Source organism: Melospiza melodia (assembly GCF_035770615.1).
Source record: "Melospiza melodia melodia isolate bMelMel2 chromosome 7 unlocalized genomic scaffold, bMelMel2.pri SUPER_7_unloc_1, whole genome shotgun sequence".
In the NCBI taxonomy this organism is placed as follows: Eukaryota; Metazoa; Chordata; class Aves; order Passeriformes; family Passerellidae; genus Melospiza; species Melospiza melodia.
In genome coordinates, this window is record NW_026948497.1 from 2,359,127 (window position 1) to 2,386,468 (window position 27,342).

At 54.0% G+C, this 27,342-nt stretch overlaps 1 protein-coding gene across 1 annotated transcript; it reads left to right on the plus strand.

Annotated features, from left to right (window-relative positions):
- Positions 1-14,133: 14,133 nt before the first annotated feature.
- On the plus strand, positions 14,134-16,671 carry LOC134432802 (class II histocompatibility antigen, B-L beta chain-like; the record flags this gene model as incomplete). The annotated part of the gene is made up of 4 exons (XM_063181716.1): positions 14,134-14,218; positions 14,695-14,964; positions 15,656-15,940; positions 16,571-16,671. Coding segments are annotated over exons 1-4 (741 nt in total), but the record flags the coding sequence as incomplete, so codon positions are not given.
- Positions 16,672-27,342: the final 10,671 nt, after the last annotated feature.

The window sequence follows — 27,342 nt, forward strand, 5'->3', positions numbered from 1 at the left end:
TAAACATGACAAGCAACAGATGAGAACCAATAAGCATAAAGTAAGGGAGGGGCCCCGGGACCACAGCCTACCACAACCGCCAGAGAGAAGATGATTCTGGAAATCTGGGAGGAGTGGGGGGTGATTGACTGGGCCCAGGGAGGAGAAAAAGTTTACATATAAGGAGATGAGGGGGGAGGAGGAATTATATAACTTAAAAGACTGACAATACAAGTGGCGGGAAAACTGGGAAGGGCAGAACCATTTACATAAAACGGGGGGAACCATACAAAAATGGGGGAGTAATACAATAAACTTAACAAACACACCACAACATCTCCCCGTTTTTTACCAAATAAAATTAGAAAGAATGGAAAAGTCCATATAAAACTTAAACTGCAGGGACCCGCGGCTGGTCCAGCCAAGTCTTGCCCTCCTCAATTTGGAGTCCATCCGCCCATAGGTGGTCAAAGGGTGGCGTGGTTGCCCCTTCCTCATCCATGGCTTCTCCGGCCTCTGAGGAGAGGTCCTCCAACTCGACGGGCTCATTGAGGGGAACGGTGGTGTGGTTCACACTTGGCGTTGCTACTTTTGTCATCAGTCTTTTGACCAGTCCACGGATCACAGTAACAAGAATCAAGAGTATAATCAAACTTAAAATAACCTTACTAACTGATTCTAAAACTGAACTGGCCCACCCGCTAAGGCCCCAACCCTTGAAGGTGTCCCCCAGCCAGTCAGATGTTTCTTGTTTTATTTGATGCAGAAGGTCTTGAAGGCGTTTCACTCAGTGCCTGGCGTCCTCGGCTCGTGAGGACAGGTTCATGCAGCAGAGGCCCTCAAACTCCTCACAGTGGTGATGGTGAAGCAGCAATAGAAAATCTATTGCTGCCCTGTTTTGGAGTGTCGCCTTTCTTGTTATTTCCTTGTCTGTGAGGAGGTCGTATAGAGCAGCTGAGGTAAGATTGGCTTGTTTAGCCACCCAACACTCCAGGCAGCCCAATTCACCCAGAGATTTCGCCACTGATACCCACGGCAATAGGATGGTAAAAGTGACGGATTTTGAGTGAGACCAATGAGTAATTTTGTCATCACAGTCCTCAGTGAGATCCTTAAGATCCTTAGACCTGGCCAATTCGGACGTGACGTTTGTTTTTCTCCAATTGACAATTTGGGTGATGTTGGGGGTAAAGAGCGTCACTCTGCCAAAAGTGCACAGCCCTCTGATCAGACCAGAGGGGAAGCTTGCCCACGCTTGGTTGCCACAAATCAAAAACACTCCCCTGGGAAGGGCATAAGGGATCTGTCCAGTGGTAGTGGGACCGCTGATCTTTAATACGGCTCTGCACCACTGATTCGCTTGATATTCTTTTTTAGTTTGCTGGACCACCTCCACGCCCTTCTTTATAGGAGCTAAAGTATAATCGAACTGAAAACAGATAGAGGAGTTGGCAGAACCGAGAAGATGTAATTCTGTGGGCTCGGAGGCTAAAGGATCCAGCCTAAACACTCCGTCGCTCCAGGCGTTACTAGAATCAAAACTGGGGAGGATAGTAAGGCTCCGGGCCAAAATAGGGGAAAAGGCTGACTGAAAGGCAGGGGGAAACTCGCCTGGAGCGAAAGGGATCCCCACAAGACAAGACGACATTGGGTCCTCTGCTGTGCTGGTGTTGAGGCAAATGTGGTCTTGTCCTAAAGACTGAGCCAAGGCACGCCAGACATTGACCTTTGGCTGGGGGATGACCCATGGTTTCGAAGATGGCAGCAGGAGTCCGTAGGTTGCCAGCAGAATGCCCGGGTTGGGAGCCGTTGGTGACGATGCGGGGGCCATCAGGGAGATGTACTAAAACAAAAGAGAAATGGTGAAAGTATAAGGAAATCACTCTGATGGTTTTGCCCCAAACAACCAACTTAAATCTGAAGAAGATGGGGAGGAAACAGGAGATGAGGTTCGAGACTCACAAACTAATGGAAAATCGGAAGGAGAAGGAGAAGAGGGAGAAGAGGGCTCTGCTTCAGGAATGGGAGAAAGTTCAGAGAAAAAGGAAGATGTTATAGTGGAGGGTTTCCTCCGCCACCACCAACACACTACCTGGACCCGTGGCACAGCCCCTTTCTGCGTCCCCTGCTTCGGGACGAAGGGCCTGACCCATTTTGAGGGTATCCAGCGGGGGCCTGAGGGAGTGGACACGCAAGCGTATTCTCTCCCCCAGGTCACCAGGTCAAATGGCCCCTCCGTCCGCCAGGTCTCCGGATCCTTGATAAGGACCGGCGGCCTGGCTTTAGGCTGCAGCTGCTGGTGACTGCCGAAGTGATGGACCACCGGAGGGTTGGGGTTGTCAAAAGAGCAATTGAGGAAGTTGAGGGTGTAAAGTGCTCTTGACAACCGGATGTGGGGGGTCTCCACCTTCACAGCCGCTTGCTGCCTATCTAAGATCTTCTTCAGGCTCTGGTAGGCCCTCTCCACCATGGCTTGGGCTGTTGGGGAATAGGGGATGCTGGTCTTATGTTCCATTCCCCATTGCTGCAGGAAGCTCCGCAGTTCCTTGGACATATATGCTGGGCCATTGTCAGTTTTGATGGCCCTAGGGATGCCCAAGACAGCGAACGCCAGAAGCAGATGCTCCTGGACATCCGCGGCCTTCTCCCCTGTGTGGGCAGAGGCATAGATAGCTCCGGAGAAGGTATCCACTGAGACATGGACGTAACACAATCTACCAAAAGAAGGGATGTGTGCCACGTCCATCTGCCACACCTCACAGCTCGCCAAGCCCTGGGGATTAGCCCCCAAGGCAATGGTGGGCATCTGGTCTCGCTGGCATTGGGGACATGTGGCCACGATTGCCTTGGCCTGGTCCTGGGTCAGATGGAATTGCCGGACCAGGCCAGGCGCGTTCTGATGGAAGAGCTGGTGGCTGATCTTAGCCTGGCCGAACACGTCTGGGAGTGGGCCCACCGTGACTGCAGCTGCGGCCAGGGAATCGGCATGATGGTTGCCCTCAGCAATGAACCCAGGCAGGTCAGTATGCGATCTCACATGCATTATAAAGAATGGATGCTCACGGTGGGAGACTAAATCGACGAGCCTCGTAAGTAGTTCAAATAATTTTTGGTTTGAGACCTCCTGCAGAACTGCTGATTGAGCTCTGGACACTACACCGGCGACATACGCAGAATCTGTTACCAAATTGAAAGGTCCCTGGGACCTCTGGAATGCCCTGATGACTGCATCTAACTCAGCAATTTGTGGAGAACCCTCCACGATAGCAACATCTGTCTCCCACTGCTGAGTCTGAGGATCCTTCCAAGTCATAACTGACTTTGTTGGGATGCTCCCGACGCGTTTGTAAAAACTGCCACGGCATCTAGAGGCTCCTTACTTTGAACCTTTTTGAGTGATAATTTAAACTCCGAATTAAACAATTTGTGGGCTGGCCGATTTACTGCAATACACCCAGTGTAACTGTCCAACACAAACTGAAGGTTCTCATTAGTTTGCAGCAGTTCATTGAAGGTCTTCATTTTTAGTTGGCCCGACTCCAATTCAATTGGTATGTAAATGCATTCGAAATCGCATCCTGCCAACTCCCTGATCCTCGATCTTGCTTTGACGATCAGTTTGGCTACCAGCTCCTGTGGCCTTGTCATTCTTTTGGACTGATGGTGGCTGAGAAAGACCCACTCTATGAATAACAGCTTATCTCCCCAGCCTTGGTCCTTCAGCGTCCTGTCCCACTGGTGGATAATGCCATGGAGGTGTGGCAATTTTCCCAGTATTATGAATTTGAATGGCAAGCCCGGGTGATAACGGTGGGCCTGCCTGGCTGAAATAGCCTTTTGGATCTTCTCCAGAGCTACCTAAGCCTCTAGGGTGAGAGTCCTAGGGGAACTAAGCCCCTCTCCCCCTTTCAACAAATTGAAAAGGGGGGCCAGGTCCTCGGTAGAAATGCCCAGCCAGGGTCTCACCCAATTTAAAGACCCACACAGTTGATGGACATCCACAATGATCTGGACCTTAGTCCTTATCGCCAATTTCTGCAGCACAATGGTCCACTTGGTAATTTCAAGGCCCAGGTACCTCCAAGGTGGCATCCGTTGAATCTTGTTCTGCTGGAGCTTGAACCCTGCAGCAACCAACACATTGGTTGTCAGGTCAAGCGCACGGGCAAGGAGACTATCGTCGGGCGCACACACGAGGATGTTGTCCATATAATGATGAATCACGACGGCATCCCCGAGGGCTGCAAAAATGGGGGACAGCAGAGAAACAACGTACCACTGGCAGATCACTGGAGAGTTCTTCATTCCTTGCGGAAGGACCCGCCAGTGGTAGCGCTTGTCTGGGGACTCACAGGTGATGGAAGGAACTGTGAACACAAAACGCAGGGCATCGTCAGGGTGTAGGGGAATTTGGAAGAAACAATATTTGATGTCAACAACAGCCAAATTCCAGTTTCGGGGGACCATTGCCGGGGAGCGCATCCCTGGTTGGAGAGACCCCATGTCTGCTATTTTTTCCTTAATTTGGCCGAGGTTGGTCAGGAGCCGCCACTTATGTTTATTGGGCTTCTTGATCACAAAAACTGGAGAATTCCAGGGAGACATAGTCTCCACGATACTGCCCTGAAGTAACTGCTCCTGAACAAGCTCGTTGAGCGCCTTCAATTTTTGTTTGTTTAGTGGCCACTGCAAGACCTGTACTGGTTCATCAGTCCGCCATTCCAGCTTCCAGGTCCGGCACTCTTCAGTGGCCACTGCCCGAAAAACCTGGGGAGCCTTGGGAAGGTCAATTTTGGTTCCCCACTGGGCTAAAAGGTCTCTCCCCCAGAGAGGCTCGGTGTAATCTAATACGAACGGGCGCACAGAAGCCAATTGCGCGTCTGGTCCCATAATTTGTACAATGCTCCTTGATTGCTTGGCCAATTGGAGACCCCCTACATCTTGGATGGTTCCAGCTGCGTTTTGCAAGCCCCAATGTGACAGTCACTCCCGAGAGGGAATGATCGTCACATCTGCCCCTGTGTCCCACAGATCCCTCACTATTTTTCGATCTCCCCCTAAAGAAAGTTGACAAGTTAGTCGGGGTTTCTCCCTCCCCACTACCTGTGCCCAGGCCACAGTTGGAGGCGATGTATCTTGGATGATCTTTGCCAGTGTGTCTCCTCTGGCACTGGAATGGCCTGGGCAATAATCTGACCTTTGGGGAGGAAGAGTGGGGGTCGGACACAGTACAGCCCCACCACGCAACGGTCCCGGTCTGTAGTAACCAGCCCCAGGACGATGTGAAGGTCACGCGGTGTGTGCTTTGTATCACTGACAATGGTCCACCTGCACCGTCCTAATTTCCTCCAGCGACCGAGATGTTGCAGATCGGCAGACACCAGCTGAAAATCGCTGTTGGGAAGATAGATTTCCCTAGTTAGCTGCAGCCTGTAAGGGGAAGCAGAAGACAAGGTGGTAAGAACAGGGTTAGGCTACAACTCACAGGTGCTAAATGCCAAATCCGATAACAGATAAGTCAAATCCGGTAACGTGTATGGTGGCTCTCCCTTTACTCCTCCCTCCCTGCTGGATGTTAATTGGCCCGCCTTATTTTTGTCCTGGCGCAGGGAGGGGCTGCGCTCATAAGTTAGTTTTTTTGTTCGCTACCTCCCTCCCCATCCTTTTTTCTCAACTCAAGAAACCTGTGCCGCAGGGGACATTGCAGCATCCAGTGCCCCATCTTGACACAGAGATGACAACGATGGGTTGCCATCGTCCTCCTGCTGGAACCTGGTGTTAAACGTCCGTTCGCAGCAGCAGCAGCTTCGGCTTCAGGGCATTCGATGAATGGAAACTCTGCAAAAGCCACTGATGTTCTCTTGGGGCACATCTTCGGATCCTGAAGGGGAACCTTCCTCGCACAGACTTCTATCATTTGTTCGACTGTAGGTCGAGGGCTCAGGGGGAGAGACCGGATGGCCCCCCTGCATGCCACATTGGCATTCAGGTAGGCCATCAGCCTCATAACATCCTCTCTCTCTCTCGCTCTCCCAGAACCTGAGCCTCTACAAACCAATACAGTCTAACAACAAACACGAGATATGGCTCCTGTGTGCCCTGCTTCACCTCTTCCACTTCTAGCTGTGATGTGGCAGAGGAGAGCTTGTAAAAAGCACGCTCTGTGGCCTTGCAGGTTTCCAATAGCTGAGCAGAGAACAAAACCTTTGACTGCATTGCCCTGCTTGCCCAAACCCCGGTGCCCACCAGATGGTCCGTGGATAGTACCAAGCCGTCCGCATCGTGAGACATGGCCTGGCTCCCCCAGAGCACTGGGAGAACCTCCACAATCTCCCTCCCCCATTCTGCCACTCAGACCCTAAACTCCATGGGCCCCAAAAGGCTAGAGAAGAGAGCCCTCAGGTCCGCCGGCACCAGGTCTCCCGGAGAAAGGACTGAGCAAAGGAGACCCTGGAAATACTCCGATTCCTGGAAGAGCTCCCTCTGGGCCTTGCACAGTTCCTTGATCTGGGCCTGTACAAGCGGCACCCACTGGGCCTGAGAACTCCCCTCCCCACTGAGGCGGTATGTAACCGGGGCAGCTTCCAATAAAGGTGCTTGCCCTGGCTTCCGGGCATCCACCCACCCACCCCCCACCCCCCGGAACACAAAGCGTGGGAACCGGAAGGAGGAGCGTGGGAACTGAAAAGGAGGGAGGCTGAGGCGGGGCTTGGCACTTAGGAGGGGCACTGGCTTGTGCCTGGCAAGTTGGTTTTCTCCACCTCCGGGGTGGAGTTCGGAGGCGGGGTGGAATAGGGAGGAGGGTTTAGGCAGGAGTTTGCGGGAGGCGGAGCCATGGGCGGAGTAGGGAGAGGAGCAGGGGGAGGAATGGAGGGAGGGGATACAGGACAAGGGGATGGATCAAGGGAAGGATTGTGGGAGGGAGAAGGGGTTGTGGCGGGAAAAACCATGAGGTTTCTGCCATTTTGTGCTCCCTATGAGCCATCTTGAGCCAGTTCATCGAACCTGACAACCTTAGGAGTGGCAACTGAGGACTTAGGGAGAGGGGCAGAGGGATAGGGAGGAGGGCTCCGAAGAGACTGGCCAGGACTCTTCGGAGGAGGTGGCCAAGCCGGTCGAGAGGGAGCAGGGGCAAGGTGAACCCCCTGCTTCTTGTTGGCCTTAAGAATCCCTCCCAAGGGCTCCTGCCTGAGGGAAGAGGGTCAGGAATGAGGGATAGGAACACAACAACTGGGAGAACTGGGGACCAGACTTAAACGCGATGGACTTTCCTTTAGTTCCCCAGGCGGTCGGAGTGAGGTTAACACTCTGCCCACCCAGTATGCCACGACAGATAATTGGGTTTCCCCAGAGTCGACTGCCTGCTCTAATTTTGCTACAACAGCTGCCCAAAACCGTGGCTCCTTCGCAATTTCTGGGGAAACCTCGGGGAACTGAGAAAAGATCCACTTAATTAACATTTTCAACTCCTTTTTGGGGGCTTGAGACCCTCCCCTAGGCAACAAACCCTTAACAACACAGTAGACTCTCGTTTGAGTCCTGATCAGACCTGCACCCATGGTCTAACCTCTAAGAAGCACTAGACAATGCTACCTTAAAGGGATCTAGAACTCTTGATGTTGCACTCTACCCACCCAGGAAAACGAAAACTAAAGCACTTAGGTACATGCCACCGGCCCCTGCTCCCTTTGCTGTCCCCAAGTCTGGGGTTTCAACTCGAGGAAAGGAAGGATGTTGGGCAGTGAGGTTTGGCCTGAAGTCTGGGGATTCAGACCCCACGGGAAAGGAAAAATAAAAAACGAGGGGGAGAGGGCTGTCCCCAAAAGACCGGGGCTCCGCCAGGGCTCCTGGGGAGACTGCGACCAGTACCACCCGCACTGAAAGCCGCGGCGACGCCACCCCGCTCTGAAACCGTGCGAAAAGCAGTGGGGGGGGGGGGGGGGGGGCGCGCCGCCCGGGGGGGAGGTGGATGACCGCGCCATGCCGACCTGTGCTGAAAAGCCGCCCCACGCTGAAATACCCGCAGCAGCCGCTCAGTGCCACACCGAGAGAGCCCGAAGCCTGCCCCGGCGCCACCGTACAGGGAAACCGCGTGCACGAAAAGCAGCAGAGGGCTCCGCTGCACGGCGCAGTGGGCAGAGTCTGCCGGGCTTCCTGCAGCGCACGAAAAGCAGCAGAGCCACGCGCACGAAAAGCGGAATTGGCAGGCAGTGTCTGCCAGCCCCCTGCCCCGTGCCACGCGGTAACGCCACGCGGCGCCAGAGGAGACAGGGCAGGCAGCATCCGCCGGGCTTCCCGCAGCACGTGATCACCACGTGGGAGCTGAAACCGCTTGGGATTTCAGCCCTCTAGGGAAAAGGGTAGGGAGTGGTCCCCAGAGCAGGGCATAAACTCCAAGGGGGGGTTAAAAAGGCAGGGGGGAAACCACCAAGTCTGGGGCTTACCTGACCCAGCGGTGGCACAAGAGAAAACCCGGGCGAGTGGCTCTCGTCTTCCGAAGTCCTCCACGGGTGCGGGGAGTTCCGACTTCGGGTCCCCCAGGAGCACTACCCCTAAAACGGAGTCTGCTGCAACTGAGGGTAGTCCGGTGGCCAGTGGACTCTAAGGAATCCATCCGTGGGGTCCATCGGTCCAAACGGCAAGGCGTCCGGCCGTAATCCAGGCCCCAACGTTGGACACCAAACTGCAGCGAGGTGTGGCCTTAAAGTCCGGTATTCGGCTGGCAGAAGGGTGGCCAACACCCAGCTGCAAATGTGGGAGCACCCCTCGGCGTCAGAAGGCTTCGGGCTGTGCTCACAGTGGATGGAATCGCTGCTGGCCAACGAGAGTAAAGAGTCCGGACACTCTTTACTTGGGGACTTGTCAGATTTATCATCAACCAGGGAGTGACAGACACCCAGGCGTTGAATCTAAAGTGTCTACCAGCGTGTGACCAAGAACAAAGAGTGCAACAGGGTTATAAAGGGGACGAGGGATCCCAGGGAGGGGTTTACAAAGGACCAATAGGGGAAGGTAGGGGAGTGAACTTAGGATAATTGACATGAGGAAAAACCCAATAGAAACAATGTAAAGGAGGGGCCCCTGAGCCACAGCCAATCAAGTCTCTCTCAGCACAGAAGATTCTGGCAAACGAGGAGGAGTGGGGAGTGATTGACTGGGCCCAGGGAGGAGAACAAATTCACATATAAGGAAACACAGGGGAGGGGAAATCATATAATAGAGAGGATTGACATAAACTGTGGTGGGAGTAACCAAGGTAACCAAATGACAGACAATATCATGGCGGGATTTGCCATGGGAACATAATAACTGACAAAGCTAAGGTGGGAAAAACTGGAAGAACCATTACAGAAAATGGGGGAGAAATTAAACAAACTAATAGAACACACTACAACAAGATATAGCTACAGAATTAGGATTATCAAAATGTTGGATTTGTGGAGGTCTACAAATGGCTGAAAGATGGCCGTGGAAAGGTGAGAGCTTACCTCCAGAGCAATTTTTAAAATGGAACCATACCTAAATTTCTGGAACATTGAAGAGACCTGTAGGATGGATTTTAAGCCATTAAGTAATTGGAATCATTTGTATAACTCGAGAAGGAAGGAAATTTAATAAAATAATAGGGCATACTCCTTGTAAATCCACACTGGTGGTTAATACAGATAATCGTTCAAAAATTTAGTGACCTGAAAACCCCGTTGGATATTGGGGACCAATAAAAGAAATAAATTGTGAATGGGATGAACAGATTAATTTATGCTGGTACAGAAGTCCTGGAGCTAACCCCCACCAATCCATCGACAGCCTGAGGTCTTATTGGGAACAACTGGAGAAAAAACTGATAAGAAATGGAAAGCCTCAGATGATATATATTGGATTTGTGAGCAACGAGGATACAGTGTGTTACCTCAAAAATGGGGAGGAACCTGTACTTTGGGAGTAATACAACCCTCCTTCTTTGTTCTACTGAGGTCTAGGAGCAATGTGCTAGGAACTCCACTGTATGAAACCCTGTAGCGGAATAAAGGAGATTTGAATTTAAATTTTCCAACAGCAGGAGGGAATCAAAAATGGGAGGAGGATGAATGGCCTGCAGAACAAATTATAGCATATTATGACCCAGCAACATGGGCTCAGGATGGGTCATGGGGATATAGGACGCCAATTTACCTGTTGAATAAACTAATAAGGCTCCAAGCACTAGTGGAAGTGGTGTCAAATCACACCTCTGATGCTTTAAAAATGTTGGCCAGGCAATATACACAAATGCGGGCGTTTGTGTATCAAAACAGGATCGCCCTAGACTATCTGTTAGCAAAAGAAGGAGGAGCTTGTGGGAGATTTAATGAATTTAAGTGCTGTGTAGAAATTGATGATTATGGGGAAGCTACCACAAAACTTGTAGAGGAAATTAAAAGAGCAGCTCATGTGCCACTACAAAAGTGGAATTCAATCTTGAAAGCAGATTGGTGGGGTAACCTCTTTGGAAATGTTTGGAGAAAAAAGTTAAAGTTCATGTTGTTATGCTCAATTCTGGGACTTCTGTTTCTGCCTTGTATGATTTTGTAACTATTAGGCTAATCTTTTGAATCAGTGATTCAAAAGATGCAGATTACAACATCTCTAGATTCAGAATCAGCAGAAAAAGGAAAATCAAGATCTATAATGGTATTAAAAGCTCAATCGACCCCTGTTAAAGAACAAGGACCTAAAAAGATTGAAATAGACCAGGAAATGCTAACTAAACTTGAAAGAGAGTGTGAAAGACTAGAAGCAGTAATAGAAATGCTGGAAAAGTTTGAAGATGAAAAGAGACAACGAGGAAACAAAAATTCTGAAAAATATAAAAGATATCAGGGCACAGCTTTTTAAATACAGCACAAATAATAATGATCAAAAAGAGAAATGGGGGATTTGCGATAAATAGGTATGATTTGTGCTGATAAAAATTGAAACAGTAATCAATATTGATACAGTAATTAATATTTGAGAATAATAAAATAGTTAATAGTTAAAAGTTGTAATGCCAAGGAGGAGAGGGAGAGGAGAGGCTCCACCCCCCCCTTCCCAGCAGATGTTTTTCAAGGACCACAGGAAAGAAGCTGAAGATATAGTTGCTAAAAATGACCAAGAACCTCGGTCAGTCACAGAAAATGCTAATTATAAGGGATTTTTTGCCTTGATATGTAGATGCAGTGATACGTTAGTCTTGGCTTACATTATACTGGTTTGGTGCGCATGTGTAACCCAAAGGTGAATTAAAGGACAACGAAGAAGACTATAGGGCCTTCATCAGTGACGATCCCCAAAGACTTGTGCGACCACCAAACCGAGTGGTGGCGCATGCGTGGTAAAGGTGGTGAGGAGGGCGGAGACAAAAATGTGACGAACAGAAAATAGGAGGAGATGGCATTGACACATGGCATATAAGGGGTGACTTTCACTTGGCAAGCTTGTACGTGAAGTGGCAAGGGTCATTGAACCCTGCCCTCCGTACCCCGTGGTTGTTTTTGCTTATGCGTTATTATTTGAACCATATTATCCCTTATTTATATATTTTCTAAACTATTTAATTAAAATTGCAGCTACCTTAAATATTGTTTGGGGTTTTTTTATGATAGGATAATTGGGCAAACATAACTCCTGCAAGCACAGAAGGACACCTTCTGGGCTGGCTGCTGAGAATGCCTCGGGCAGGAGGATCCTCCGGCAACAAGCCCAGAGCCACTCTGGGCACTGAGGCCTCCGTGTCCCATAGCAACGGGAACACCACCGGGACGTGGCGCTGTTCCTGAGACATCCCAGCAGCAGCTCACGCAGAAACCGCCTGGAAGGTTCTCCTGTGTCACAAAGGAGCACAAAGAACCCTCCCAGGGCACAGCCTATGGCCTGAAGGGTGCAAGAGGAACTCGGAAAATGCAGCAAACAAGGACACCCCATAGCCCAGCCTGAACACTGAGGAGGAGCAAGGACGGCACCAAACCAAAGGAAACGTGACCTTTAGTCACTGATACTTCTGACTAAAAGCAGCAAGCCTTGTTCCCTCTGGGATCTTTGTTCCAGTTCTAAATGCAAGCAAGGTTCTCCACTCTAAATACACAGAAGGCAGGAACTGGGGAGGAGGTGGGATTAGGAAGGAGGAGGAGGAGGATGGAGAGAGGAAAAGGAGGAGCAGGAAGAGGAGGAGTGGGAGCAGGAACAGGAGGAACAGGAGGATCCTGTACCCCCTGTGGCCGCAGCCACGGGACCATCGCCCCCAGCTCGCCCTGCAGGTGATCGGGGAGAGGGAGCTCATCCCAAATCCATTGGGGGGTCCCGGTGAGGGTTTTTTATTGGGGTGTGTTTGGAGCTCACAGATTGTGAAATTGACCCCAAGTATCATCTGGTGTCCCTGGGAGGTTTTTTTCTCTGTGTGTGTAGGTTTGGATCTTGCAGGAGCCCAAAGCTGAGCCCCTTGGGGGATCTTTGGGGGCCCACGCGGCCATTGCCCAGTATGGGCAGGGGAGGACATTGGTCCTGAGGACCCCCGGGAGAGCAGAGGAGGGGAACCCCTGGGACCCCCAGAGTGGGGAGAGCAGAGAGGGGCAATCCCAGAGCTGGGGGACCCTGGCAGACTGGAAAGGGGGGGAGCCAGGAGAGGAGGGACCCCTGGGATGTCAAAGCAGAGCATCAGGGTAGAAGGGATCCCATGGACCCCCAAAAGCCCCTGGATCATCCCTAAGCAGGACGCCGGAGAATGAAGAACCCCTGGAACCATTGGACCCCTGTGATCCCAAGGAAAGGAAACCTGTGGAACCCCAAAACTGGAGAGATCAGCAATAGGGAGCCCTTGGGAGAGTTTTTTCAGGCTAAATATTGATGCGTGGAGATTTTCATGGACACAAGAATCCTGCTGAGTTCCAGATATGGACCTTGCCAGGAGGAGCCTCTACTCCAAGGCACTCCCACCTTAGTTTCCCCCAAACCAGTGTCTATCATTCCCAAGCTATGGCCAGATGGAGGAGGAGGAAAAGCCCCAGAGATCCCTCACAAGGAAGGGCTGCAAACCCAGCCCAGGTAGGTTTGAGGAGGAAAGAGCCCCCCTGAGCCAAGAAGGCGGCCGGAGATGCAGCCAGAGCTCAGAGCTGGTGGAGAAGCCTCATGGCAGGGAGAAGTCCCACAAGTGCTTGGAATGTGGGAAGGGTTTCAGCTCCAGCTCCCCCCTGATGGAACACCTGAACATCCACACTGGGGAGAGGCTCTGTGAGTTGGGGAATGTGGGAAGAGCTTCAGTGGGACCTCTGACCTCAGCAAGCACCACAAGATCCACACTGGGGAATGGCCCTAGGAGTGTTTGGAATGTCAGAAGAGCTTCAGGTGGGATTCAGAGATCGTCACTCACCAGCACTTCCACACCAGTTAGAGGTCCTGTGAGTGTCCCGAGTGTGGGAAGAGCTTCGTGCACTGCTCCAGCTCCATCCCCCATGGGAGGATCCTGGCTGGATGATCCACAGTGAGCCGCGTTGGGAAGAGCCCTGGTGACCCCTGTTCTGGGTGATCCGTGTTGGGCAGGGGGAAGGTGTTGGAGAGATTTCTTTCCCTTCTCCTTTTGCTGCTGTGATTTGGTTGGTAATAAATTCCCTCTGTGTGCCCAGGCCGGATCTGTTGTGCCCGTGTGGGATTTGCTTCGGGATCTCTCCCGGTCCTTGTCCCCACGCAGGAACCCTCGGTTCCATTTTCTGTCCCTGTGCGGCTGCGGGGGGCAGGGACAGAGCGGCTCTGGGGGTGCCTGGCATCGGGCCAGCGTCACCGCTCGCCACGGGCAGCCCTGAGATGCCGCGAACCTGGGCACGCATTTCTGGGCTCACCTGAGCTCCCACCTGCCCCGCGCCCCAAGGTTCCCCCTGCCCAAAAAACCCCCAGCCCGGGGCTGCAGCGTCCCGGAAAGGCCTCAGCCAATGGCAGCGCAGGCAGGAGGCAGCGCAGCCAATGAGAGGTCGGGGCGTTGGATTGCGTCATCGGTTGCCGGGCAGAGCCCGTGGCCGATCGCTGCCCCCAAGCGGCGGCAGCCAATGAGAGCGCGCGGCGCTGCCGAGCCCGCCCTGCTCCGGACTGGCGCTCCCAGCGCAGCGCGGCTGCTTTGGGGCTGCTGCTCCCTGCCCGGCCCCGGCCATGGGGCGAGGGGCGGCAGCTGGGGCCCTGCTGGTGGCACTGGTGGTGCTGGGAGCCCCCCCGGCTGCGGGCGCGGAGCTCTCAGGTGAGCGGGGGGCGGGAGGCGCTGGGACAGGGGGGAGAAGGAGGAAAAGGGGGCGAAGGGGGGAGCCCGGAACGGAGGGGGAGGAGAAGGGACCCCCCAAAGGGAGAGCGGGAGGGGGTGAGGTGTGGGGGGAGGAGAGGGAGGGGTGGGAGAGGGTGGGGAAGAGGGCAAAAGCGGAGGGGAGGAACTCAAAACTGATCGCAATGGGGACTGGGGATTGGGGAATTTGTGGGAAAATGGGGAAATGGCACCCCAAAGTGATTTGGGGAGCGGCCGGAGGTGGGAGGGGAGAGGATGTGGAAGGGGAAATGGGGGAAGGGCGGCAAAGAGGAAGCGGCAGGGCGGGCAGGCGGGTCCCATGGCGGCCGAGGGGCACAGGGGGTGCGGAGTGGGGATCCGGGGTGGCCCCGGAGCTCTGGGGGTGCTGGGGGAGGGTGTTGGAGAGGCACCCCCCGATCTATGTTCTGCACACACAGGGGTGTTCCAAAGGATGACAAAGTCCGAGTGTTACTTCATTAACGGCACGGAGAAGGTGAGGTACGTCCAGAGATCCATCTACAACCGGGATCAGTTCATAATGTTCGACAGCGACGTGGGGCACTTTGTGGGGTTCACCCCCTATGGGGAGAAGTTGGCCAAGCGCTGGAACAGCAACGCGGTATTCATGGAGGACAGACGGACTGCGGTGGACTGGTTCTGCCGGTGCTGGTACAAGAATTTTACCCCGTTCCTCACGGAGCGCCGAGGTGAGCGCGAGGCAGAGCGTGTACCCTCGGGGCCTGCCCTGCCAGTGACCCTGGAGCCCCTCAAAATCTCCCTGGGCATCGGCCCAGAGCCCTCAGCCCTCCTTGTCCCCACCCCCGGGGTCTCCAGATCCTCCCAGTCCCTCCCAGTGCCCCCCCGCGCGTCCATTTCAGCGACCCGTAAAGTTGACACTTGGCAACCAATGAGATCGCATCCTGTTCATGACTCATCTGTTGCCAGGCGGACCCGCATCGCCGAGTGCCTCGCGCCGGACTCGACCTCCCAGTGCCGCGCACTTCATTCCCAGTTCCTCCCAGTGCCACCAAGATCCCTCCCAGTGCCATTCCAGTCCCTCCAAGACCATGCCCAGTTCCTCCCCAGTCTCCCCCAGTCCATTCCCAGTTTCCTCCCAGTTCATTCACAGTTCACTCTTAGACCTCCACCCTCTCTCCCAGTTCCCCCATTCCTTCCCATCTCTCTGTGTCACCCAACTCCCTCCCAGTCTCTCCCACTCCCTCCCAGCACATTCCCAGTCCCTCCCACCACATTCCCCAATCCATTCCCTGTCACTCCGAGTACATTTCAGTCCGTTCCCACTCCCTCTCCAGCCCAGCCCAGCCCTCCCCTCTCTCTCCCAGTGCCCCCCAGCTGATCCCAGGGTGTCCCCGCTCTCTCTTTCTCTGTCTCTCCCAGTGTCCCCCAGCGTGTCCATCTCGCTGGTGCCCCCCTCGAGCTCCCAGCCCTGCCCCGGCCGCCTGCTCTGCTCCGTGATGGATTTCTACCCTGCTGCCATCCAAGTGAGGTGGTTCCAGGGCCAGCAGGAGCTCTCGGAGAACGTGGTGGCCACCGACGTGCTCCCCAACGGGGACTGGACCTACCAGCTGCTGGTGCTGCTGGAAACGCCGCGCCGGCGCGGGCTCAGCTACAGCTGCCAGGTGGAGCACGTCAGCCTGGAGCAGCCCCTGAGGCGGCACTGGGGTACGAGGGAGCCCCTGGGGGCGTTGGCAGAGGCGCTGGGCTGTGCTGGGAGGCACTGGGAGGGAGCTGGAGAGAGCCGGGCTGGAAGTGGGAGAGGGGCTGGGGGCTGGGCAAGGGCTGGGAAGGGGTTTGGGGGATGCTGAGGAGGGTGGGATAGGCTTGGGGGGATCCTGGTGGGCACTGGGAGGGAGTTTAGGGGTGCTGGTTGTGACTGGGAGGGAGTTTGGGGGTACTGGGTGTGACTGGGAGGGGGTTTGGGGGTGCTGGGTGTGACTGGGAGGGATCGCAGCGAGCCTGGAGGGGCTGGAAGGAGATCGGCGATGGCAAAGCGGGGCTCGCCATGAGCTCGGTTGTGCTGGGCACAGCCTGGGAGGGCTCTGGCTGAGTCCTGCTGGGGCTGCCAAGGGACTGCAAGAGGCTTTGGGGGTCCTGCGGCGCTGGGGGCAACTGGGAGGGGGCTGTGGGGTGCTGAGAGGGACGGGAGGGGCTTTGGTGGCTCCTGGCCAAAAAGGGATCGGGGGGAGGTTTCAGGGGGTCCTGGCTGAGCTGGGGGCCACAGGGAGGGCGCTGGGAGGAGCTCGGGGTGTCGTTGAGAGGTTTTGGGGGTGCTGAGCCCTGTGGACCCCCCAGAGATGCCGCCGGACGCCGCCCGCAGCAAGATGCTGACGGGCATCGGGGGCTTCGTCTTGGGCTTCGTCTTCCTGGCACTGGGGCTCGGCTTCTCCCTGCGCAAGAAGGTCAGGGCGGGTGCCGGGGGTGGCGTCCCCGCCGTGGCGGAGCGTGTGCGCTCCCGCCGGGGCCCCAGCCCGGTGTCACCCCCTTTTCTCTGCCCACAGAGCTCCTGAGCCGGCAGCGGCCGCAGCCTCTCCCCGTGGGCTCGGGCCCGGCCGGGACCCCCTGCTCCGTCCCCGCTCCGCTGATTTTGGGGGGTCCCGTGTCCCCCCAGCCCCGCTGGCGCTCTGCCCCCGCCCAGTGCCTGCTCCCAGTGCTCCCAATAAAGCTTCCCAGTTGGGCTCGGGGCCGTTTATTGGGGTGATGGGGAGGGATTTGGGCAAAGGGAGGGATACAAAGGGTGGTGGCTCGGGAGAGTCTGTCAGAATTTTCCCTCATCTGCCTCACGATTGTCATTTGAGGACCACTGAAGAGAAGACCCCCGCCCCCCATCTCCTCTGTAGGAGAAAGTCACATACCACAAGACCCAGAGACCCCAGAGCACAGTGTTCAGTTACTGTTTTCACAGCTGTTGTTTGCTGTGTGCTACACTGAGCCCAAGGAGAAGAAGAAGGGGCACCGTGCCCTTTTTGCAACAACAGCCTTGGGAGCTGTCCCACCTCTCGGCCTGGCTGGACTTCTCCTGAGTTTCAGGTGGTCCCCCCACAGAAGACCCTCACCTGTTTTACAACCACCATGACAGACAGACTGAGATGTAAGGAGCCTCTCCATCAAGGACTGAGACACTGAACCCCCATGTGAAAAGGCCCTTCTGCTCCTTCCAAGGACCGGGACTGAAACCCCCAGCCCGGGGCAGGTGTGTGGGGGAGGCAAGCTGACCAAAGCGAGATGTTTGCCTGCAGGTTGTGACCGCTGGACCAAGAAGACAATGGCTCTCACTTACTGCTGAGAGCATGGACTACCGGTTACATCTATTCCTTATTGTATCTGCTTCCCCATCCTCACAATTTCCAATAGCGTTACCATAATAAAAACCCCTGAGTTAGCGAGAGACTTTGAGATCTCCCCGAGGTAACAGTGGATCCTCGACTGGACTGGACCAAAGGACTTCGTCTCTACGTTTGGCAGCTCTATCCCCTCTTTCTCTCTATCTCTCTTTTGTCTCTCTCTTCCTCTCTCTTTTTCTCTCCCTTAATCCCTCTATCGCATTTTGCTGTGCTCATTCAATAAAGGTGCATTTGTTTTGATTATCATTGCAAACCCCCCGTACTGTGTCAGTTCTTTTTGCACCCTGAGATCAAATCCACGAACCATCACAGAACCTGTCCGTGAGGACGGATCGTGACAACCCGAGGACCCCTCCTCAAATTCCCCTCCAAAGCCCCCCCAGCACCCCCCCGCTAAAACCCCCTCAAGTTTCCCCCAGACCCTCCCCAAATCCCCCCCAAACCTCCTCAAGACCCCTCCCCAAATTCCCCTCACGACCCCTCCAGGACCCCTCACCTGTCCCTGCGCCTCCTCAGCAGCTCCCGGAGCCCCCCGTCCTCTCCCAGCGCCTCCCCCGCTCTCTCCAGCGCCTCCCGCAGGACCCGCCCGAGACTGGGGCGGCTCCCGGGGGTCCCTGAGGGGGTACCGGGGGCGGGAGGGGGAGGGGGCGCCCGCTCCATGCCCGGCCCCGGGGTCAGGGGGCGCTGCTTTGGGCTCAGCTCTGATTGGCTGGTACACGCGGGGAGGGCGAGAGTTGCTATGGGGAGACGCCCGGTGATTGGTTGGTTTCGTAGAGGGTGTGCTGATTGACAGGATGGGGCGGGGCAGGCGGGCATTGCCGACGGGAGGCGCCCGGTGATTGGTTGGATAAAGGCAAAAACGGCGGGACTTGCTGAGAGGAGACCCGCGGTGATTGGTTGGTTTGGGGCAGGGTGCACCGCTAATTTGGGAGATGAAGGGCGGTGATTGGATGGTTTGGGGCGGGGCACGTCACTATTGACTGGGAAGAGTCACGGATTTTTAAGGGACATTCCCGGTTTTTTGGGGAAAAACTCTCAGATTTTTAAGGAAAAATTCCCGTGTTTTGCAGGAGAAACATTGACGGATTTTTTGACCCCACATGACCACAAATAACCTAAATAACCCCAAAACACTCGAAATAAACCCCAAAGAACCTCCAAAAAACCCTAAACAATAGCAGAAAATGCCCCAAATAACCCCAAAAAAAACAAACAACAAAAAACCAAATTAAACTCAAAATCCCCCAAATGATTTCAAGTACTCCTTGGAATCCAGTGGGAAAAGGGCTGATCCCCTGGGAATCCAGGGGAAAAGAGCTGATCCTCTTAGAATCCAGTGGGAAAACCTTGATCTTCAAGGAATTCAGTGAAAAATAACGGGGATCCTTTGGAATCCAGTACGAATAGGGCTGATCTTTTCGGAATCCATTTCTTACCACCCAAAGACAGGGCACAGGAAGGGCCGTGGAGTTTTTATAGGGTATCCAAACAGTGGAGTTGGGGTTTGGGTCAGGGGAGGAGTTCTTAGCAACACAAGAAGGTTGAGATCAAATTCCTGCCTCTTAGCAACAGCAGCACGCCACACAGAAAACATCCCCAAATCCTAAATTCCCTCTAAAACAACTGAGAAATTATGGAACTTCAGATATATTCAATCAATTTCCTTCATTTAACCCAGTTTTGGGTGCTTTTAAAGGATGAAGGTGACGTAGAGGAAAATTAAGGCCAAACAAAAAGTAGAAGCAGCCAGGTGTGTTCCCAACATGGATCACAGGGAATGTGAGTGACCAGGGCTGTGCCCAAAGTGCCTCCTCCAGTGGGGGATGGAGCTGGAGCAGCGCACGAAGTTCTGCCCGCACGCGGGGCACTCGCAGGGCTTTCCTTAGTGGTGCCTCCGTTGGTGTTTGGTCAAGCCAGAGCTGCTGGAGAAGCTCTTCCCACACTGGGGACACTCGTAGGGCCTCTCCCCTGTGTGGACACGTCGGTGGTTGGTGAGATCGGAGTTCCACTTGAATCCCTTCCCGCAGTCGGGGCATTGGAAGGGCTTCTCCTCTCTGTGAATCCAATAGTGCTGGAGGAGATGGGAGCTGGTAGGAAACCTCTTCCCACACTTGGAACACTCGTAGGGCCTCTCCCCAGTGTGGTTCCTCAGGTGCTTGATCAGGCTGGAGCTCTCTCTGAAGCACATCCCACACTCGGAACACTTGTACGGCCTTTCTCCAGTGTGGATCCTCTGGTGCCTGATCAGGCTGGAGCTCAGGTTGAAGCTCTTCCCACACTCCCCACACTCATAGGGCTTCTCCCCAGTGTGGATCCTCTGGTGCCTGATCAGGTCGGAGCTCAGGCTGAAGCTCTTCCCACACTCCACGCACGTGTGGGGCTTCTCCCCATCATGGAGCTGCTCACGGAGCACCAGCTCCGAGCTCTGGCTCCGTCTCCGGCCGCCTTCCCGGCCCAGGCTGGCTCTTTCCCCCTCAGATCCCCGCCGGCTGCGTTTGCAGCCCCTCCTCGTGCGGCATCTCCGGGGCTTTTCCTCCCCATTGGCTTCCTGCGCCGTGGAGCCGCTCAAAACGGCCTCTTCCACCAGGTTCTGCCGCGGGCATTTGTCCTCCCTGCTCCCCATGCTCAGCTCCTGCTCTGGGGGAGGAAGGACAAGGACAGGATGGGATTTGCCTCCGTGCCACAGGCAAGGGCAAGGAGATCCCCCAGGGCTGAGCTGCAGCCGGGGCTGTGCTGGGCTGGGAGATGGAGCAGCACAGAGGGGAAAGGGGCACTCATCGCCAGCTCAGGGCTGTGCACAAACCACCAACAGGACTGGACTGCTGGGAATGCGTTCTGAGCTGTGTGATTTTCCAACCATTGGTCTCATTATTTGATTATGACAATGGGAAGATGGCTGTAGCTCACTTCACAGGTAGCAGACAAAGGACTTCATGTTAAAACTTACTTTAAAAGGTTTTTGACCAATCACACAAAGCAAAAGCATATTGACTGTAGTTCTATCCAAGCACTACAAGCACATTGAGGGTTAAAAAAATGCTTGCTTATTTAAAGTACAATACCTGCTTGTAAGCCTTAAAAAACAATGCACAGAGCTCCAGTATTAAGCTTGGAACTTCCTAATATCTTGCTAGATATACTTTTCCACAGGTTAGGGAGTTATTCTAGGTAAGTGTTAATGCACAGACCATTGTTCTATTTCTCCTTACTTTCCACTTCTTATATAATTTTTCTGCCGATCAATCTATTGCCTGCTACAAAGCTCAAATCAGTTCTACTGTCTCTGAGGTTTGTCTTTTGCAGCTTTCTCAAAACCATCTGATTTTAAGCATTCCAGACACACTGACTTCTTCCTCACCTGCCTCATTGTCCTGGGCATCTTCCTCTTCCTTGCAGCCTCCCAGGAGTTGGAAATGGAAAATCCTGGTTTGGGGAAAACAAGGGATGAGCACGTTGAGTTTGAAGGTGCCTCTGCCCAAGTCCATCTCTACATGTCACTGACACTCTGGGCTCTAGAAAAACCTCCCAAACACCAAGATTCAGCCCTGAAAAAGCCTCCCAGGAGTTCCCCGTCCCTGGTCCCTCCCCTCTGGTGTTCGGGGGTTCCCCCCTGTCCCAGCTGCTTGGGGGTCACGCTTGGATTGGGGGACCCCTTGTGCCCGGTGCCCGCCCTGCCCAGGCTGCTGGCAGTCCCAGCAATGCCAAAAGCTCCCCCTGCTTCGCTCTCCCCATTTCGGGATGCCGGGGCTGTTTGGGCTCCCGGGCTCCCTTCTCCCCTCATTCTCTGCTCTGGGCTGCAGCGACTCCAAGGAGTCCCCCCTGCCCCTCTCCAGGCTCTGGAGGCTCCCGCCAATGGCGCCGCTCCCCCCTCTCTGGGCTCCCCCCTTTGGGCTCCTGGGGGACACAGGGCTCTGCTCCTCCAGGCTGCCTCTGCCGGCAGCCGCCACTGCCACCCCCCGATGTCCCCCCAAGAGGCCTTTTCCACTCAGCCTTGGACTTCTTCATTCTCCAAACATCCCCCCAAAAACCCCAACCCAGGGACCTGCAGGGATATCCAGCCAAGCTCCCCCTCTCTGCTCACCGGCGTGATTGGGGGGGACGATGATCCCACAGGTGGGGGCTGCGAATTCAGGCAGGGATCGACTGCCTGGTTCCCTACCTCGGCTCAGCCTTGATCTGCCTTTGTCCCTCAGCTTCTTCCCGCTCCTCCTCTTCCTTCCTCCCTCCTCCTCCCCCTCTGTCTTACCCCCACCTCCTTCTCCTCTTCCATCTCTCCCATGCCATCCCATCTCCTCCTCCTCCTTGCTAACCCCCCCTCCTTCCCCTCCTTCCATCACTGCTCACTCTCCACCTTCATCGCTCCTCTTCCATCCCTCCCCCTGCTCCTCCCCTCTAACCCCACCTCCTCCTCCCCCTTCATCCCTGCCCTTCCGTGTCCCTCCTCCTCCTCCCCCAGCAGCAGCCACACCCTCGGTGCCCCGTTCCCGCAGCCCTCGCAGCCCGCGGCAGGAGCGGGGATGGAGCCAGGACAGGTCGGGATGGGCAGCGCGGGGCTCTCGGCTGCTCCAGCCGCTGCAGGCGGGGGGAACCCGGCCCGAGCCAAAGGAGAGGAAAACTGGGCAAACTGGGGGCAGAGCACAAAGCTAAGGATGTAGGAGAAAATGGAGATGAAAGAATTACGTTAATATTAACTCCAAACGAGTTAAAATTGGAAATTCCAAAGTTTAGGAAAGCCGAGAAAAAAGATTTAAACACGACAGGAAGTGAAAAAGATAAATCAGGGAAATAGAAACTTCTTGATGGAAGACAATTACTTAATAAATGTGCTTCTAGGAAAATATTAGAAGACAGGCATCAGAAAACCCACTGGGGTACTCAAGCTTTGTGCGATTATTTTTTAAGGAACTATGGGTGCACTACGATTTTTGAAGTTGCAAAGCAAGTAACTGAAAGATGCTTAATTTGCCAAAGGATAAATAAAAAGGTGATGAGAAAAACAAGATTAGGAGGTCGTGAGTTAGCTCATCGATCATTTCAATGTATCCAAGTAGAAGTTTAGATTTCTTAGGCTCTGGATTTATTTGTAAAAAAAACCATTTACATAGAAGACAATAGGCAATATCTTAGACACGAGATTTTAGAAGAATAAAAATCTTTAAATATGAGTAACCTCCGAGAAAAATAAAAGGGGAAATGAAAGGGAAGGGAAAAAGACGAAAATTCAGAAAGATAGTGGGATCCTCTGCAGATCTTGCCCCCTCCGTTCGCGGCCCAGGCGCCTGTCCCGGGTCCCGGATCGCTGCCCGCCTCAGCTCCGCCTGCCCCGGTTTCCATCCCAGGTGCGGCCTCACTGCCCAGGGAAGCTCCACCTGCCCCGGCGCTGTCGCTCAATTTGTGTGCCCTGCTCCCACTGCCTGGCCCGCGGCCGCTCTGCCGGCCATGCTGGGGAAGATGGGGGTTGCTCTGTCCTGACGCCTGCTCCAAGGTCACTGTGCCCACCCCACCCAGGGGGGGTTCCCAGCCATCCCATCCCCGGCTGCCCTGCCCGTGCCACCTGCGCTGGGCACCGCCGCTGCTGCCGCCGGGCTCTCCCACTTGCCTTTGCTCTGCCGGCAGCTGCCAGATCAGCCGCCATCAGCCATGTGGGGGCTACCCACGCTCCGCCTCGGGCTCCACGGGAAGATCCCCCTCTGACGATTCCGGCAGCAGACCCTGCCCACACTCCCACCAAGCCTCAGCGGGATAACCTCCCCTGACCCCGTCCTGCTCTGAGTTGCGTTCCCTTGGTAACCACAGCTCCGGCTGTTCAAGGAAACCCTGTCTCTCTAGGGGAAGCACCTTATCGAAACACTAGGAGCTCAGTTAAAAGACAACCCTCTCCAAATTCTTTCTCAAAACACGGGAGAAAGGCTATAGAAGGGATTATAGTGAAAGAGTTAGATGAAGGGATTGCTCTATTCCTGTTCAGAGAGGTTCCCATGGGAGGGATGCGCTGCCCTGCCCCGCGGGAGCCAACAGCGCCCCTGCCGGCCGTGCCCGGAACTGCACCCAAGGGCAAAGCGCCGCAGCCCAAAGGCCGGAACTGGGTCCGGGCTCTGTTTGCTGTCAGTGCCACAGCTGTTGGTGTTTGTTTGCTTTATTATACACACTAGTAAACAACTGGTATTCCTATTCCCATATCTTTGCCTGAGAGCCCCTTGATTTCACTAGTCTAAAAATGAAGAGGGAGGGGGTTTGCATTCTCCATTCCAAGAGAGGCTTTTTCTGCCTTCCCGAGCAGACACCTCTCTTGTAAAGCAAGACAAGCACCCACAGACACTGAGGGGGGCTGCAGGAGGGGCACAAGAAGGCCCTGCAGCACTTGGGCACAAAGGCACAGCAGGTGAGTGCAAGAAGGGAGCAGCAAAAGGCCAAGCTGAAGGCAAAGGCCAGGGCACAATTCCTACAGCCCCCGAGGGATCAACCCCAGGGCCCAAGGGGGCCCCAGCACCCAGGGCACGGGCTTGGCCACAAGCACCTGGCAGAGGCATTGCCCTCCTCGGCAGGGGAGAGCCCACCCAAACAGCCCCTGGCAAGGAACCAGGGCTCCAGCTGCAGGGCACAAGGACACTGCAAGCACAGACAGCAGCACCCTCAGGACCAGCAAGTCCACCCCTTGATGGACATGCATTGGCAGGGTTGTCACAGCTCCCATCATACCAGGAACCCTCCACACTGCAGCCCTTGAGAACATTCAGGTGGGTGTGCATTGAGAGGAGGCATTTCCTGATGGACACAGGGGCCTCTCAATCCACTCTAAATCTTAGACTGAAGGGGGAAAATAGCAAAGGAATGTTTTAATTTTTAAGGGAATGAGTGGGAAAGATGAACAGGTATGATTTGTTCAACCACTATTAGAAGCTGTGGGGGACAGGTCAGAAATAAATGAATTGCTTTTTCTTCCTCCTGTGATTGTAATTAAATAGGAAGGAATTTGAGAGCTGGATTTTAATACTGTAAAAGGGATACAGAAGCTAGTTCTGTACTACTTTTGTGCCAAAATGTGACAAGGCCCATGCTGATGTGAACCTCAAAGTGTGGGCAGCCCCAGGGAAAGAAAGAAAATTAGATATGGAGCCTCTACAAATTACTGTAAAGCAACCAGGACAAGGAATACCCTGTTCCAAGAGAGGGAAGGAAGGGCTCACAACCCTGTATTGAGTCCCTGTTAAAGGCAGGGCTTTTGGAGCCAAGGATGTCTCTCTACAACACTACCATCCTGCCAGTCAACAAACTGGATGGATAGACAGGAGGAGGAAACACAGAATTTTCAAGTGTTAAAATGAAGATTAACTGAGGCAGTTTTCCTGGGCCTTCCAGACAGGGAAAAAGAATTTGAATTATAGGTGGATATTAAACAGGGTCTTGCCAAAGGAATTCTTGTGCTAAAATATTTAACTCTATATAGAATCTCCTATAGTTCAAGTCTGGCATCAAGTTAAAGCTCCGACAACCAAAAAAGCCTCTACATGGATGAGCAGGGCTCGGTTATTACAGTATGAAACTTGTTCAATAGCACAGGAGGATTTAGAACTGAGGCCAGGGCAAGGGTTTAACCCAGCCTCCTGTTTGAACAGCCTGGAGAGGGGCTGGCAAGGAACCCAGGACTGCACTCAAGGGACAGAGCTCCAGACCCAGGCTGGGACAGACTGATGATGGGACATTCCCTGGCCTGAGGGAGAAAATGTGTTTGTGGCTGGCTCTGCAAGGGCAGCAGAAGGGAAAAGAGCTACAAGACAGGCTGTTATTAAGGAAGGGCAATCAGACACAGCGCAGGTCACCGCCCCATGCTCAGCTCAACCCTGGGAGCTGTGGGTGCTTGTGAGAGCCTGGCACTGAAATGCCCTGAGCAGGAAGGCTTCAATATCTTCTGCTGACACCATGGCACCTAACAGGGGGGCAAAAGCAATTCTCACTGCTTCAGCAACCACTGGAGCAGATATCAAGGCACATTCTCCCACAGGAAGCTGGGCTGGCACAGAGCCTGCACTGGCACTTTGCTGCTGCCAACACCCAGCCAGGACATTGGCTCCTGCCCAAGGAGTGCAAAGCAGCACCACTGGTGGCCAAGGGGCCCATGCCAAGTGTCCCTGAGGGCAGAAACAGCCGCCAGCACAGCTCAACACGGGGGCACCCCTCAGCCTGGCCTCAAGGGCTCTGGAGCTCCGGAGATTTGCACTTCCCGCCTGCAGCAGGAGGATGGGAGGCCGCCCCTGAGCCTGCCCTGAAGGCAACGCAGCAGCAGCCAGGGCTCCACAGCGGGCCAAGCCCCTGCGCCTGCCCACAGATCCTCGCCTGGAATCCTCTGCAATCCTGGCCACCCTCCTCGGCCATCTCCAGCCCCTGGGGCCAAGCCTTGCTGCCACTGCTGCAGCTTCAGCGCTGGCTGGGCTTGCACTGCCACAGCTGCTGGGGAACACCACAGCACAATTCCACTCTGGGGCTCACTGACACCCACACTCTGGGCTGTCTGCCATTGCACTGCTGCAAAACGTACTGAGTTTGGTTCTTCTAAGTCTTCTTTCTCTGCTCAGGCTTGGTTTGTCTTTGCCTTGGGGAAAGGAATTTTAAAGCTTTTATTTAAGGGGTGTTTGACCACTCAATGGAGATGAGTTTAACACCTGAACAGACTGGGAACAGCCCAAAAGACACCCACAGAGATAACGACCAGCAACAAAACATCAACATTGCCCAGCAGCAGGAAGAGAAGCTTCATTCCAGGCAGCCTCCAGAGGAGCTTTAGAAATGCAAAGGAACACTGCTGGGCAAAGTGTGGACAATGCACCTGGGTCTCTTGCCCGGGGCAGGAATTGGGCTGATTCCCTCTGCCCCTCACCCCAAGCTCTGCCTGCTGGCACTGATGGAATTTGCACAGCTCAAGGCAGAGCCCAGGGGGAGGATATCTAACCCTGCAACACAAACGGGTGAAGCTGCAAAGGGAAACAGCAAATGGAGAATGTTGGGAAAACTTCACTATAAACAAATGGAGGGAATCATCCCTCTGCCCACTCCAACATGTGCTGTAACTGTCTGTATTATGTAGGGTATATTAGAGCACTGGGGATTTTTTACTACCAAAAATTCAGGGAAATCAGTTGGGAATCCAAGGATTTGATGATTTAATTAGAGAAAGGCAGTCAATTGATGCAGCCCTGGCTGGACAGAGCGGCCAAAAACAGGGAAAAGATGAACGGCCAGCAGAACAAATCCTACAACACCATGGACCAGCCCCTGGGAACTCGAACCAATTCATATCAGGAGTCACAGAACCCATTTCTCATTTCAATGGCATCATTAGATTACAATCTGCCCTCGCAATAATAACCAAACAAACATCTGCAGGTCCTGACCTTCCTTCTGACCAACCCACTGAAATGAGGAACACAACACCTAACCATGGGATGAGATTAGATCATCTCTTAGCAGAAAAATAAGGGTTTGTGGAAAATTAAATGTCTCAAACTGCTGTTGGGAAACAGATGACAAAGGAAACGTGGTGAAAAACAAAACAACAACGGAAACAAGAAAGCAGCTCATGTATTGGTCCAAACATGGAAAGGATGGGAATGGGACACCGTTTTGTGGCTCCCTGGCAGACCATGGGTTAAACGAATGCTGTTTCTCCTCTGATGTGCTACTGCAACTCTCATCTTTTTACCATGCTCCACACCTTGAGAGTGCAGC